The sequence below is a fragment of the Monodon monoceros genome, unplaced genomic scaffold (genome assembly GCF_005190385.1).
Source record: "Monodon monoceros isolate NGI ecotype Baffin Bay Population unplaced genomic scaffold, NGI_Narwhal_1 Super_Scaffold_1, whole genome shotgun sequence".
Taxonomy (NCBI): domain Eukaryota; kingdom Metazoa; phylum Chordata; class Mammalia; order Artiodactyla; family Monodontidae; genus Monodon; species Monodon monoceros.
In genome coordinates, this window is record NW_021703765.1 from 63,403,381 (window position 1) to 63,420,427 (window position 17,047).

At 41.4% G+C, this 17,047-nt stretch overlaps 1 protein-coding gene across 11 annotated transcripts in view; it reads right to left on the bottom strand.

Moving 5' to 3' along the window:
• Nucleotides 1–17,047, bottom strand: part of SFI1 (SFI1 centrin binding protein) — an 84,832-nt gene that overhangs the window by 67,541 nt on the left and 244 nt on the right. For 8 of the 11 annotated variants that reach the window (XM_029233598.1, XM_029233570.1, XM_029233590.1 and 5 more), the window contains exons 1-2: nucleotides 12,891–13,085; nucleotides 5,010–5,139 (exon numbers count right to left, since the gene is read on the bottom strand). In XM_029233598.1, the coding sequence (XP_029089431.1) occupies nucleotides 5,010–5,107 (98 nt within the window). In that variant the 5' untranslated portion in view covers nucleotides 5,108–5,139; nucleotides 12,891–13,085. Of the gene's footprint in view, nucleotides 1–5,009; nucleotides 5,140–12,890; nucleotides 13,086–17,047 lie in introns of those variants that run through there. The other 3 variants (XM_029233614.1, XM_029233605.1, XM_029233552.1) reach the window with 2 other exon arrangements.

Consider the following 17,047-nt stretch of genomic DNA (forward strand, 5'->3'; position numbering starts at 1 on the left):
TCTCTCCTTTCATCAGACTCTGAGCTCCTCCTCACCAGCTACTGAATCAGGCAGCAGATGAACTGTTTACAGTTCTGGAAATTTAGAGACCATAAAGATACCAACATTGGTGTAAGTCAGGTGGCCCCAGAAGTCTAAGTTATTTTAACACCTAAAGGAAGAGATCACAAACTGAAACCACAGATTTGTCTACGTACATATGTGCCCATTCCCCATCGGAAAACCTCATGATGATAGGGACCATTTTTATCTGCTAATATATACTGAGCCCCTAATATATTGCCAGGCACTCATAGTAGGTAGGCATATAAAATTTGTTAAATTGGTCTTCCCTGGTGGCACAGTGGTTAAGAATCCGCCTGCCAATGCAGGGGACACGGGTTAGAGCCCTGGTTCGGGAAGATCCCACATGCCGCGGAGCAACTAAGCCTGTGCGCCACAACTACTGAGCCTGCGCTCGAGAGCCCGTGAGCCATAACTACTAAGCCCGCATGCCACAACTACTGAAGCCTGCATGCCTAGAGCCCGTGCTCCACAACAAGAGAAGCCACCACAATGAGAAGCCCGCGCACCGCAACAAAGAGTAGCCCCCACTCGCCGCAACTAGAGAAAGTCCGTGTGCAGCAGTGAGGACACAACGCGGCCAAAAATAAAATAAAATAAAAATATATAAATATTTTAAAAATTGTTAAATTATGGAACAGAGGAAAGGCAGAATGATGGAAAGAAATATGAAACAGAAGGCACTTCAAAAACAATATCGGAATCCAAAAATCATGAAGGATGGGGGAGGAGAATAAAAACATAGGAATATAATTTTTTTTTAATGTCAACGGGAAGACTGATTAGCCAAGAAATACAGAAAAATGGAAGTGAGGAGAAAGACAGAATTTGAAAATGTTCATCCAGAAGTAACAAGGGGGAAAGACGGTAACTCTAATTTGAGGGACTTCCCTTGGTGGTCCAGTGGGTAAGACTCCACGCTCCCGATGCAGGGGGCCCAGGTTTGATCCCTGGTCAGAAAACTAGATCCTGCATGCATGCTTCAGCTAAGAGTTCGCATGCCGCAACTAAGATCCCGCGTGCCGTGTCCCAGCACAGCCAAAATAAATAAATTAAAAAAACTAATTCGAAAAGATACATGTACCCCAATGTTCACAGCAGCACTATTTACAATAGTGAAGACATGGAAGCTACCTAAATGTCCATCGACAGATGAATGGATAGACAGGATGTGTTTATTCCATATACACAATGGAATATTACTCAGCCATAAAAAAGAATGAAATAATGCCATCTGCAGCAACATGGATGGACCTAGAGATTATCACACGAAGTGAAGTAAGTCAGACAAAGACAAATTTTCATGTAATACACATATATGGAACTTAAAAAATGATACAAATGAACTTACAAAACAGAGACAGACTCACAGATATAGAAAACTTACAGTTACCAAGTGAAAGTGGGGGAGGGATAAATTAGGAGTTTGAGATTAACAGATACACACTACTATATATAAAATAAACAAGGACCTGCTGTATAGCACAGGGAACTACATTCAATGTCTTGTAATATCCTACAATGGAAAAGAATCTGAAATAGATATATATATATGTATGACTGAATCACTTTGCTGTACACCTGAAACTAACACAACATTGTAAATCAACTGTACTTCAATTTTTGAAAAATTAAGAAAAATTAGAAAAACAAAAAAGTGCCAAGGGGAAGGCATGCACTGACCAATTCATTTAACTGTTTACTTGGCAGGTGTATCCTGTAATGTTTGTTTATTCAATCAGTATCAAGGACCTACTATACGCCCAGCAACACAGCAAGGCCAGGGGCTACGAAGACAATTATGTATTCAATGTGTTTCTCATGTCTTACAATGAGAAAATAAGACATTGATAGCTTACAGCAAGCATAGGACACTGACACACACCCAATATCTATAGAAGACAGTTTCTCAAGAGCTTATGGTGTATTGAGATGACAATGAGAATACCAATCGTTAAATGCTAAGAAAAAGGTAAATTTAGGGTGTTATGGGAATGTACACACTGGGTGGGAATAGGGTAGTCAGAAGAGGCTTCCTGGAGATCATATTAGAGTTGAGTTTGGAAATATGAGTAGAAATTAGCTGGGAGTAGGGAACTGGAAAGAGTTGGGTGGGAATACTCGGCACATGCAGTGTAGAAGGAAAGTTCACGGAGAGTCAAGGAACTCCAAGGAGTCCTATAGGACTCACAACAGGGGATCTCAGATTGCTTTACGGCAAAATACCTAGGGAATTCATTCCCTTCTCAAGGCTCCCCAACCTAAAGCCGCAGAGTATTTGAGGAAACAGAGCTTCATTTTAAGGCCATGGTTAATTTGCTTCAGAAGATAAAGTAAGGCAGGCCTGACGAGTACTCTGTGGATCATTGGTAAACACTGTCAGGGTGTTGATTCAGCTTTCAAGGATGGACCCCTCTTCTGTGGGATCAGCAGGGGTAGGACCTCAGCAGCTGTGCTGGGAGCTCCATGTCCCACTTGATTAGAGCAGCAGGAGAAATCTGACTCACGCTGGATGAACCAGATTAATTCTCCCAGGACTGAATTTTGAGCTGAGACACAGTCTGAACAGGAGGTGGGGGGTGAAGCACAAAGATGGCACTGCTCAGGAGGAAGGGTCCAAACACTGCTGAATAGGTCTCTCCAGCTACCTGGCTTCCACCTTGTCCAAGACCTAATCGATTCTATAAAAAACTTCTGTATGTTAGTTAGGATCCCAGGTTTCAAGCAATAGGAACCCAACTCAGATTAGCTGCTGTTAGTATAACAACAGGAGCCCTTCAGCAAAATTGATAACCTTTTAGTTAAAACCAAGAAAAAAGAGAGAAAAGACACAGATCACCAAAAGTAGGAATGAAAGAAAGGACATTATCATTGACCCTTCATAAATTAAAAGAATTATAAAGGAATACTATGAACTTTATGCCAACAAATTAGACAACTTAGAGAAAATGAACACATTCCCAGAAAAACACAAATCACAAAAACTGATTAGAGAATAGAAACTCTGAATAGATCTATAACAAGAAATTGAATTAGTAACTAAAAATTTTCCTAAAAACAAAAGTCCAGATCCTGATAGCTTCATTGATGAGTTCTATCAGACATTTAAAAAATAAACGATGGGGACTTCCCTGGTGGTGCAGTGGTTAAGAATCTGTGGGAGGGAGGGAGACGCAAGAGGGAAGAGATATGGGAACATATGTATATGTATAACTAACTGATTCACTTTGTTATAAAGCAGAAACTAACACACCACTGTGAAGCAATTATACCCCAATAAAGATGTTTAAAAAATTAATTAATTAATTAATTAAATGATACCAGTACTCTATAAACTCTTCCAGAAACAAAAGTGGTCAGAACACTTCTAGAATCATTCTTTTAGGCCACTATCACACCCGGATGCCAAAAGCAGACAAAGATATGACACACACACAAAATATAGACCAATATCCCTTGTGGCTATAAACACAGAAATGATCAAAAAATATTAGCAAACCAAATCCAACATACAAAAACCATATAACAAATACTATGACCAAGTTGGATTTATCCTAGGAATACAAAGCTAGTTTAACATCTGAAAATCGATTAATGTAATACACCTTACTAATAGAAAAAAGGACAAAAACCATATGATCATTTCAATAGATGCCAAATAAATATTTGACAAAACCCAACACCAGTCATGATTAAAAACTCTCAAGGGTCCCAAAAGAAAACAGATGACATACTAAACACAGGATAATTTGAGGATGGCATATTAACAAAGGTATGGGTGTAGACGAACCACTAGGGAAAGTGCAGGAACCTCAAGCTGGTGAAAGCGAAGGCGGTACCACCTCTAGGCCCAAAGGGATAAAAGAGAATAATCACTAGAATCCAGGAGAGTCATACAAAGTCTGCTACCTTATGAGGTACCGTGGGCTTCAGCAGAGGGACACAGCCAACCCAAGGCATCTTGCAAGGAGGGAGCCAAGGGGATAAATAGTCTGGCCTCACTCTCCTCTCTCCCTCCTCACTATCTCCTGCCAGAGCACCTCTTTGGCCAAATCCAATGGAAAGCACTGGATACACGAGTGGAGATTAGATCTGGATGGTTATATTGAAGACAGCCAGCACAAAGAGGTAATTCCCTAGCTCACGTACTTCAGAAGAATTCTGAACCAGAGCCTCAAGGACTAGAACCGGTGTCTCAAATTGTTAGCTCTTCCTGCTTCTCTCAGTCTGCTGACCTGCGTAACTCCTACAGTATAGGGTCCCCTATTGCCTATGCAGGGTGGAGACTGAAACAGCTGCCACAGCAACACATTAGGTAGGTTTCTCTCTCTCTCTCTTTAATGCCTGACTCGGCCTTAGAGGAGAACTTCTGATTGGCCCCATGCAGTCACATGCACATCCCTGAACCAATCCCTCTTAGGGGGCGGGATACTCATGAAGGGCCAGCTGCAAGTCACAGGCCCGCCACTGTGAGTCTGAGGTTTGTTAGTAAACTGCAGTCTCCTTCTTGTAAACTCCCTCCTCTTTCCTAGGCGAGCCATAGTTGGGAGTCTCCTATTTGGAATCAAAAGAACCTTAAAGCAGGCTGAAAGCAATCACAATCAAAAGTAGGAGAAAGATATACTAGCTAGCCTCGATGTTATAACTTCTCGGGAAAATCATCCTTATTTCAGCTCAAAGTCAAAATTTCAATGACAGATATCTCCACACACTCAAAATGGATTTTGACTGTAACATAAAGTATGAAATGTGCATTATACGCTATACTCTAGATGAGAAACCCAAAATACCAACAAAAAACTGTTACCCAAAATTCCTATCTCACTACCCATGATTTAGGAAAAAACTACTTTTAAAAAATTTATTATTTTCACACACAAAATATTTACAGGCTTTTATATGGGCCATAGTTTCAGTTATCTTTTTTGTCAAGTCCCATCACTCACCTGGAATCAACCTTCCTCTCCATTCTCCGCTTAATCCCTTTTTGATGAAAATTCAACCAGTGGCTTGATACACACTTCTCAGTGAGCAGATTCTTCATGAATCAAAAAGTCTTTTATCTTCCTCTTCTAACTATAAGAAAAAGTAGAATGAGAGTAATTTACCTGAAGCCTCTAAGGAGCCACATTCCTCAACAGCTACATATCAGCTTCTAGTCTCCTGCACCTCCTTCTTAATTCAACAATAGATGAACATGGGAAGTCAATGATTTTTTTTTTTCTGGGCCTCACTGAGTGGTTTGCAGGATCTTGGTTCCCCGACCAGAAATCGAACCCTTGCCCTCAGCAGTGGAAGCGTGGGAGTCCTATCCACTGGACCTCCAAGGAATTCCTGGGAAGTTGCTGATTTAAAAACAAAATTTTTTAAAGTTATTTTCTAAGAAACAAAACTGAGAGGAGAGTGAGCCATACTAAAAAGGTTATGACTGACTCATCCATCCTGTTCAGGTGATGCTCCAAGACCTTCAACTTCCCTTCATAAGAACACCAGTAGAGGCCAAGATTTCCTATTCCCCCCCACTCCAAGATTAATATTTATGGTTGTCAATGTTATCTATAAGAATCTTCAGGCAGTTTTTGATCAGTGTACAGTTTTCATTTTCATTTAGTGATAAAGTCTACCAATAATATTCATTATGAACTTAATAAATAACATAGTTTTTATTTATTTCTTAGTACAAAGAAAAGCAATGTTGTAGGTTGAATTGTGCCCCCCAGAAAGATATACTGAAGTTCTAACCCCTAGTACCTATGAATGTGACCTTGTTTGGAAACAGCCTTTGCAGATGTAATTATATGTAAGTTAGGATGAGGTCTTACTGGAATAGGGTGGACCCTTAATCCAATAATGATTCGTGTTTTTATAAAAAGAGGAGAAGAGACAGAGGGACAGATACACACAGAGAGGAGAATGCCATGTGAAGACACAGACACACAAGGAGAAGAGCATATTAGGATGAAAGCTGAAACTGGAGTAATGGGTCTACAAGCCAAGGAACACCAAGGACTGTTGGCAACACCAGAAGCTAGAGAAAGGCACAGAACAGATCCTTCCCCAGAGCATTCAGAAAGAGGATGGCCCTGCCTACATCTTGATTCCAGATTTCCAGCCTCCAGAACTATCAGACAATAAATTTGTTGTTTTAAGCCTCCCAGTTTGTGGGTTTTGTTACGGCAACCTTTGGAAACTAACATTAAGTAGTAAAACAAAGGAGGAAAATTTAAGTATGTGGTGGAGGAAAGCTAACAAACACGTCCCGTGTTGAGTAACTGTGATGCATTCATGAGACATTAATTCTAAAAGAATGAAATTACCCTTTATAATCAGGTCACATATATCAATGACAATCAGACAAGAAATTAGCCAGAAAAGAGTTTATCCATACAAAATGAATAGTCCTTATTGAGCTCAAACCTATGTCCTAGTCTTTCCGGTACTACATTCCAAGTAACAAAAGTCACAATTAGTGACTATTTCTGTAAATAAATTAAACTGAAAGATGATTCAAATAGAGATTTTTTTGGTGTGAAATACTGCTATAATAAATGGGTCACTGCCTTAGGTTTAATAATGATGCTATGGAATGTTTTCTGCAGTTAGACTCCTTTGACACTCTATGCCAACATTCTAATTACTTTACATATCTGCCTTCCCTATTAGGATATAAATTCCAGGGACTTCCCTGTTGGCACAGTGGTAAGAATCCGCCTGCCAATGCAGGGGACATGGGTTCGAGCCCTGGTCCGGGAAGATATCACATGCCGCAGAGCAACTAAGTCCATGTGCCACAACTACCGAGCCTGTGCCCTAGAGCCCGCGAGCCACAACTACTGAGCCCACATGCCACAACTACTGAAGCCCACGCGCCTAGAGCCCATGCCCCACAACAGACAAGCCACTGCAATGAGAAGCCCGTGCACCACAACGTAGTCCCTGCTTGCTGCAACTAGAGAAACCCCATGTGCAGCAACGAAGACCCAACGCAAACAAAAATTTAAAAAAAAATTTTTAATAAAGAATATAAATTCCATGAAAACAGGAGCCATATCTGATCTCCTCATTACTGTATTTTCAGGACCTAAAACACTGTCTGGAAACTAACAGGTGAGATACATAAATACTGGAAAGATCAGGACATAAGTTTGATCTCAGTAAGGATTTGTATGAATATGAACTTATGTCTGAGTTGGAATATACATAATGATAACCAAATATAAAAGACAGCCCAAGAAAAACAAAAATCATTAGCTGTGGACTCCAAAGATAAACCTACAGACTGACCTCCTAAGATGACAGTAAAGGATAAAAGGGTATAAACCATAAGGTCCATGAGATGGGAGAAGAGATCACAGGAAATGAAAGATTTCCACAAATTTTTGCAACAACTAGGAAGAAAATTAACTGGCCTAACAGATTTGAAGAAGCGAAAACCTACAGAGTGGGATACCAAAGAGAAGCAGGCCAATAGAATTCCCGAAGCGCTCAGAACTAGAAGGAACAAGGAAAGGCGCTCAGAACTGAAGCCACAGGCCACAAATGAGGGGACTGAATGTAAGTCTATTTGGTGAGCATTTGGGGCCCCTAGTCTCTTCCCCAACCCTGCTAGGTAGGGTATCCAGCTCCCTCCCCCCAGCCTCCATGCAGAATTCTGGCAGCTACACTTCTTGGCTCCCAATCAGAAGACTGGAAGAGTCTTCTCAAAAGTAGATAAGACTTAACAGACTTTGAAATAAAGACATCTGTGCCCCACCTCCATCAATGAAAAGGCAGGCTTGCCCCTAGAGAAAAGCGCACAAACTGACAAGCGGGCTCAGACACTGGAAGCTTCCGATTAACTTCTCAGTTGCTGATACTCAAGTATGAACGGACAGTCAAGAATCACAAGACATTTGGAAATGACCTCCAACAAAAAAGAATGAAACCAAAATATGGGACTTCCCTGGTGGTCCAATGGTTAAGACGCTCCGCTTCAAATGCAGGGGGAATGGGTTTGATCCCTGGTTGGGGAACTAAGATCCCGCATGCCACGTAGTGCAGCCAAAAATTTTTTTATAAAAAGAAAAAAAAAGAAAGAATGAAACCAAAACAAAGGAATCCTGAGGAAGCGCCACTACTTGTGATGTATTCCTGCCAAAAACTTGAAACTAAATATCATCAAGCGTCATCTAGAACTAAGTACCATCTTACAAAAAATACAAGGGACAAATAAAAATGACTTTAAAATCAGCAAAATCAATGATGTAGGAAACTTTACAGGACAAACGACTCAGTTCTTTCAATAAACTGCTAAGGAAAGATAGGAAAACTTATACATTAAAAGAGACTTAAGATGCTTATTGGGACTTCCCTGGTGGCGCAGTGGTTAAGAATCTGCCTGCCAATGCAGGGAACACGGGTTCAATCCCTGGTCCAAGAAGATCCCACATGCCGCGGAGCAACTAAGCCTGCGAGCCACAACTACTGAGCCTGCGCTCTAGAGCCGGTGAGCCACAACTACTGAGCCTGCGTGCCTAAAGACCATGCTCCACAACAAGAGAAGCCACCTCTTGCTGCAACAACAGAAAAGCCCATGTGCAGCAACGAAGACCCAATGCAGCCAAAAAAATAATAATAATTTTAAAAAATAAAGAAAATTATAATTAAAAAATTATTTTAAAAAGGATGCTTATCGGGCTTCCCTGGCGGCACAGTGGTTGAGAGTCCTCCCGCCAATGCAGGGGACACGGGTTCATGCCCTGGTCCGGGAAGATCCCACATGCCGCGGAGCGGCTGGGCCTGTGAGCCATGGCCACTGAGCCTGCGCGTCCGGAGCCTGTGCTCTGCAACAGGAGAGGCCACAACAGTGAGAGGCCCGCATACCGCAAAAAAAAAAAAAAAAAAAAAAAGGATGCTTATCGACCAAATGTAATGCATGGACTTTGATTCTGGATCTTGGTTTTAACAAACTACAACTGTCAAACAAAAAATATGAAACAATGAGGGAAATTTAAACTTAATGTTTTAATGAGTTATTAAAGAATTATCATTTTTTTTGCTGTGATAGTGGTGTTGGTTCTTTTAAAAGGATACTGTGTCTTTTACCGAATACGGATAACAATTTACAGATAAAATATGATAAATTTAAGCACCAAAATAATTAAGGACAGTAATAAATTATAACACATTAAACAAAATGGGAATCCATGAGTCCAATCTGACAATAAGGGATGAACAGATAGTTAGATAAATGGAGTAGAAAGGAGGGCTTATCCATACACAAAATGCCCAGAGACAAATGTGGAGGGAGTTGTAGAGTTGGATAACCCCCATCTTATGACAATCATGGAGAAAATGATTTAAAAAAAAAAAAAAAAGCTAAAAAGTGGTAAATGTGAATAAAGGTATATGGGGGTTCTCTGTATTATTTTTGCAACTTCTCTGAAGACTGAGATTATTTCAAAATAAAAAACAAAGCAAAAATAATACAGTGGCAGAGATATAAATGAAAGAAGATAGGTCATGAGTTAATTTTTGAAGATGGGTGATGGGTACATACTATACACGGTTGAAATTCTTCATAATAAAATTTTTTAAAATTCTGGAGTAAACAAAGACAATATGGGAAAGAAAAGAAAAAACCACCAACAACAAAAAAGAAAACCCTATGATTAATATCCTCAGTGAGATAAGAGAACATATTATATACACATAGAATAAAATAAGGATATTATTTAAAAGAAAACAAAAAGAGAACAAGAAAGATATAGGAGAATCAAAACGTTAGAAGGTGGCTAATATGTCCCAGAAATAGGAAGAGGGGGGAAAATGACAAAAGGAAATAAAGTTAGAAAATCAAAGGCTCAATCCAGGGGATCAGATATATAACTAGCAGGAATTCCAGAGAGATATGAGAGAACGAAAGAGGAAGAAATTATCAAAGAAATAAGAATTGTCTCAAAACTGAAAGATGTAAATCCTCAGATGAGAGGTCCTGAACCAAGGCCAAATGTCAGGGTAGATCAAACACTTTTTCCAACATGCAAGGAGAAAAGGCTTAAGATATGCCTTTATTGAGAAGATACAGGAAAACTGGACATTATCAAAATTAAACATTGGTGGGACTTCCCTGGTGGTCCAGTGGGTAAGACTGCACTCCCAATGCAGGAGGCCCGGGGTTCGATCCCTCGTTGGGGAACTAGATCCCACATGCATGCCACAACTAAGAAGTCCACGTGCCACAACTAAAGATCCGTGTGCCGCAACTAAGACCCAGAGCAGCCAAAATTAAATAAATAAATTTTGTTTTTATTAAACATTCGTGCTTCAAAGGACATCATCAGGAAAGTGAAAAGAAAAAAAAAAGTGAAAAGATAACTCAATGAATGGGAAAAATATTTGCATATTTGCTAAGGAACTTGTATCTAGAGTATATTTTTTAAATTCCTATAACTCAATAATAAAGACAATTAACCAAATTTAAAAATGGACAAAGGATGTGACTAGATATTTCTCCAGAGAAGATATATAATCAGCCAATTAGAACACTGAGATGCTCAACATCATTAGCCATCAGGGAAATAAAAATCAAATCACAATGAGGTACCCATCAGAATGGCCATAATCAAAAAGACAGAAGGATAATAATAAGTATTGGTGAAGATGTAGAGAAACTGAAACCCTCCTACACTGCTGGTAGTAATGTAAAATGGTGCAGCCACTTTGGAAAACAACCTGGCAGTTACTAAAAAGACAAATACAGAGTTACCATTTGATCCAGCAATCCCACTCTTGGTATATATCTAAGAGAACTGAAACCGTATGTCTATACAAAAACTTGTACATGAATATTCATAGCAGCATTATTCGTAATAGCCAAAAAGTAGAAGCCCAAATGCCCACCAACTAAAGGATGGATAAACAAAATATGGTATATCCACACAATGGAATATTACTCAGTCATAGAAAGAAATGCAGTACTGTTACATGCTAAAACATGGATGAGCCTGGAAAACATTATGTTAAGTGAAAGACGCCAATAACAAAGGACCACGTATTGTATGATCCCATTTATATGAAATGCTCAGAACAGGAAAATCTATAGAGTCTGTAAGTAAAATGGTGGTTGCCTACAGCTGGGAGGATTGAAGGGAAACAGTGAAGTGACTTACTAATAGGTAAGGGTTTCTTTTTTGGGTAATTAAAATGTTCTAAAATTGATTAAGGTTATGGTTGGATAACTGGGAATATACTAAAAACAACTGAACACTTTAAATGTGTGAACTGTATGGTATGTGAATTATATCACAATAAAGCTATTAAAAAAAGAAGAGGAGGAAGAAGTACTAAAAGTAGTAGTATTACAGGAAAATGTGCTCCAAAAACCAAGGAAATAAATCAAGAAAAAAAAAACAAAAAAAACCAGGGATCTGGGAACAGTGAATCTAACACAAAAGAATAGTAAAAAGAAACAAATTCCAGGACAGATGTCAAAGTAAGTCTCTGGATTAGAACTGGGAACAGCGGGCACAGAGCCACCAGAACAGATTAGAGCAGAAGAGGAAAGTCTCCAGGAAAGAAATGGAACTGATGGTTTTGAGAGTATGCAAAAAATTACTGACAGGTCTATGAGAAATACTGAAGCATTCAGAAAAAAACATTAGTGATCTGTGCATGGAACACTAGGAAAATAAGAAAATAAGACAATTATTAATTCTCAGAAAAAATGACGGGATGTAAGAGAAAGGAAGAGTTGCAGTTAGTCTACTCGGTTCAGCAGTGAATATCTGTTATATAATGTAAACACTGACTATTAACAACAAATTACCACATAACCACGTTGGTAAGATGAGGGAAGAAAACCTGTGCATCTCCCATGAATGGTCAACACTTAAAGTGTAAACCTAACAAATCAAGAAATATCACCTATAAGGTTATTTACTTCCAATTTACAAATAACATCAGGAGGAACAGAATGGAAATTGGAATTAGAGCCTGGAGACTATTTTCTAATTTAAGGTTTTAATATTAATTTTTAAATACACATGTGAATTCGAAAAATGTAAAAGTATCTTAAAGAAGTTTCTACGGTATTCTGCAGCTCCTAACAATAACTGAGAAATGAATGATCTTACTAAAGAAAAGCAAGAAAATACCCCAATTTATATACTAGGTCGCAGAGTAAGCTTCAACTACTTCTTCCAGGAAGCCTTCCATGACACCTCCAAGTCTCATATTTCCATGGCACTTAGGCGGGTACCATGCCACCTAGAGTGTATAGATTAGATTCAAAATAGCATTCATGGAGCTGGTACTCTGTGCCAGGCACAGTACTAAACAGTTTTCATTAATTATCTGCTTTAATACAACCACCCCAACAGGTGGTAACCATCTTTATTTTAAAGAAGAAGTGCCTCAGGTCACCAGCTAAGTAGGACAGCTGCGGCTGGTACTCAGGGCCCTAACACGATTCAGTCAACGAATAACAAATCTTTACTATAATCCAGAGATTAACAATAAATATGAACGGCCTCCCATCAAATAAAAACGGAGCACTAATCTCCCGCTGCGGGTGTTTGCCCAATTGGCCCTCGGGGCTCAGGTGTGGCCCCTACGGTCTGAAAACCCTCGCCCGTCGCTCGGCCACGCAGCAGGGATACAGAAACCCCGAATTCGGATACGCGCACGCTAACAAGCCTTGCACTGACGCGGCACCAGCACCCGCCTGCGGCGCCCCAGACGCGCAGGAGGTCGTCGGGCGAGGAACGTGGGCCCCGGGAGCCGTCCTGCGCGCCTTTTCCACCTCTCCTCCATTCTCGGACCTCAGCCCCATGGGGAGGTAGCCTCACCTGTACTTCTAGAGGAGGAGGAAACGGACGCTCCCACAGGGCAGTCACCGGCCAGGCTCGGAGGGAAGTGCGCTCGTCGCTGGGCTCCGGCCGGAGAGGCCGAGCACTCCCGCCTCACGCTTCAGAGAAATCCCGGCAGACGTGGTCTAGCCTCCTCAAGCCCGCGCGGCCTACGCCAGCCTCCGCGCTTTCCCGCCCCTTAGGACGCAGATCTTGCGCCGGCCCCGCCCCCGTCTCCACGGCGACGAGGCGTGCGTGAGGGACGCCCAGCCCAAGATCCGGGAGTTAGCCGAGCCTCAGGGCAGCAGGCGACTCGCCTACCCGTGGCCGCTTTGGAGCCCCAGCAATGCGAGTTGGCCCTGAGGTGTGTGGATAGACGCGCTGTCAGGGCGGCTCCGCGGAGCGCTCTCTGCCCCCGTGGCCTACTCGCTTCTTTCACAGCTCAGCCTCCCACTGCTACTCTTAGATACGAGGAGTGGGAGCTGTCTTGAAGCGGATTCCCGAGTTACGCTTCGCGTGGCAAGCACCAGGGACGAGGCTCCCGTGTAGAGGCCGGCGCGGACCGAGGCCCTCCTTCCCCCACCTCCCGGCTCCCGCGTGAGCCTCTCTGGCTCTCGATGGTTTCCGGGGAACGCAAGCCGGTCCCCGGGGCCTGGGGCGCGCGCATTCGTAGACTGGGAGGTCGTCAATCTTGACCGCGCGGGTGAGGGCTGCGCCACCGGCGAATTAAGTTTATCCCAGGTTGATGGCGTCTCTTAACCATTACTTTTAAAATGTAATTAACAAGCATTGTTAGTAAATAGTCATTAATTTAAAAGATGATCAGAGTGGGCCCAAATTTTAAAAAGTGGGCATGGGTAGGTAGGGCATTTTTTTTAAATTAACGAATAGTTGATTTACAATGCTGTTAGTTTCAGGTATACAGAAAAGTGATTCAGTTTTATGTATATATATACACACTATTCTTTTTCAGATTATTTTTCATTGTAAGTTATTAAGGTAGGGCATTTTTATATCCTTTTCTCCTGTGCTTCGTAAAGCATCATTTGAAAGCACTTGATATTTCTGGTGGAGAGCGCAAAACAAAGGCTAGCATTATGCATTTAAATGCCTGAAAGATTTTACGTTAAAAACATGAAGGAAAAAAAACTTGTTGGGTGCCTTGGTATTAGAATCACTGGTAATTTGCATTTTTGCTCTTTTTTTTAACCTATGTTAATTTTTGTAATTAAAAGTGTTTAAAAGAAGTTCCATTTTAGCGGGACACGGGAACCAATCTTTAATCTGAAGTTATGTGGCAAAGTAGTTTTTAAATAATTTAGTTACTTTCAAACTCCTGATTAACACTGTAACTAATATTTACTTACTGTAATGTTACTCTTATGAGTACTTTATTAAATTACATTTATATAAATTATGACAATACAGGATGAAAAATCAGTAAGCATGCTTTCTAAATGATTTGCTGATACTTTGTCATGTGCATTTACGACCATCAGCTTTGACTAATTTAGGAAGGAATTAAAGGCATTTGCATTATAATGAAAATAATTAGTCCCATTGGGTAAGATTAGATAACAATATAGAATAACAATAGCTAGTGCAGCAGCGCTTGGTGATGTCAGACTCGTTTAACTACTTTGCATATATAAAATCAAAGATGTAAAGTGCCAGAAAGGGTTTAGGCTCAGCAAATAATTTGCTCTATGGTCTTACAGAAGTCTCTTAATAATTTCTTTGTAGTCGTTGAATACATGATGCCACAACTGTGAAACTGTTCAAATCCTATTTTCTTGGAAGTAGGGATTACCCTTGGAGAAAGAAAAGCTGAGTAGGAAAAAGCTCATTTAGAAATGTGGAGAGCAGTGGAGGTCTGAGTTGAGGCTGCTCAAAATTTTTAGGTTTCTGATTTCTATTTGCTTCTCTGCTGTTCTTGGACTGTTAATTTCCCCAACTGACTGAAAGTTGGGAGTCTCTTTATGCCAAATATTTGAAACAAGAATTTGAACCTAAACCAAGATCTTACAAATATTTAGTAAAGAAGTAGAATCTTTTTTCTCTTACTCTCTCAAAGGGGTTCCTATACTGATATTTGAAAATTCATTTTCATTGCACAAGGGGGCATTAAGAATTACAAATTATCATTCCTGCCAAAGAGAATAACATTCAAAAGCAACAATGAAACAAGGATTTGCAAGCGTCTAGCTTTTACATGACACAGGTGAAAGAAGTTCACAGATGCCCTCCCTTAGTAAATGATTACCTTTATTCCTAGGTAATAATTGTCTTCTCCTTTAATAAGGACAGATTAAGGCTTTGAGAGGTAAGAAGTGAGTTGAGAACATGGTTCTACAAGACATTAAAGAAGAGCCTGGGGGAAGAGTACATCCTCCATAGGATAGACCAGAAGACCCAGGAAATGAGCTTCAGGCCAGGCCTTTATGATAATACCTACAATGCCTTGAGCACATTTCATATATGGCTGGTGGTAATTTAAAAATATGCCCACAAATTCTGTGACACTCTTCCCGTATAAAGGTGTAGTCTAAGTCCTCTTCCCTTGAATATAGGCCAGCCTTAGCGATGCCTATCTAAGGAACAGCATGTGGCATAAGAGACAGTGACTTCAAGGCTAGGCTGTACAATTGTCTGGCCCTCTCCTAATTGGACACTTGCCTGGGAATCTAGCCACCATGTTATGAGGGAGCTCACACCACAGAGAGACCAGGTTTAAGTGTTCCAGCAGTAGCTCCATTGGTTCCAGCTGACAGCCACCAACAACCACCAAACATGTGAGTGAGCCATTAGATGTTCCTAGCACACAGCCTTCCAGCTGATGTTGAAGGGAGCAGAGACCAGCTGTCCCAGTTAGGACCACCCCAAATTACAGATTTGGTGCAAAATAAATGTTGGGTTAAGCCACTGAGTTTGGGGATAGTTTGTTACACAGCAAAAGATAACCAGAACAGTGGTTTTAATGTTATCTCTTTAAAGCCTGAAAATTAGGTACTACTATCTCTTTTTGCGGTACGCGGGCCCCTCACTGTTGTGGCCTCTCCCGTTGTGGAGCACAGGCTCCGGACGCGCAGGCTCAGCGGCCATGGCTCACGGGCCTAGCCGCTCTGCGGCATGTGGGATCTTCCCGGACTGGGGCACGAACCTGTGTCCTCTGCATCGACAGGCGGACTCTCAACCACTGCGTCACTAGGGAAGCCCTGCTATCTCTCTTTCATAGATGAGTAAACAGGTTCAAAAAAGTGAAGTGACTACCTCCGGTTTCACACTGAGTGGCAGAGCCAGAATTTAAGAGCTTCAAAAAAATAGGCCTTCTCCACTTCCCCACAGTGGCTTGCAGAGAGAGGATAGTTGTGAGAAACTCATTTTATTCATCATTACAGACGAAAAGAAAAATTTTCATAATTGTTTTGTCCGTTGCCAATACACAAGGACGGGCACTTAGTGCGCAATCACTGCCCAATCGGCTGATTTCACAAGTGAAGCTCAAAGAAAGTAGGCCCCTTCAAAGAAATGTAGACTTCGCTATACTTTGGCGAGAAAAATTACATTTCCCTCCACAGCCGTGTATCATTCCACTGTCCCACGGGGCAGAAACCGGCTCACACGTGATCTCCGTCAAACCTTTCCTCCCCGCATGGCAATTACTCTCATTTGTTCACAGAGGAGGAAAATTATATGTGCGTCTGTGTGGCCGTCAGCCGGTCTCAGCACTACATACTAACCGCCTGACATTCGCAGTTTCATCTTTCACCCAAACGCACTTGCACTTCTTCCCGTGCAGGCTATGGGGCGGGAAAGAACACCTCAATGAATTTGTCAGTCGCCTGTAGCTCATTCAAAAGCAACCGTGGCAAGTTTGCTTATTAATGCAGCAACGCGTAATCTCGCTTATTCCTCATACACGTAGAGGCCATTTTAATAAGAGCGAAACTCAGAAGTCAGAACTTTGCCCAAGATTACACCACCAGTAAAAAAAAAGAGCCAAGGTTCGAACCCCAACCGGAAGGCGCACAGCCCTCAAGTTCGCCTAACTCAAGATTCCCGCTGCCGAAGCCCCAGGGTTCTCCGCCGACGCGAACCGTGCAAACGCAGCCGCCGACCCACTGCCCGACCGCGGTCACCCTCCCTGGAGAGCCGCC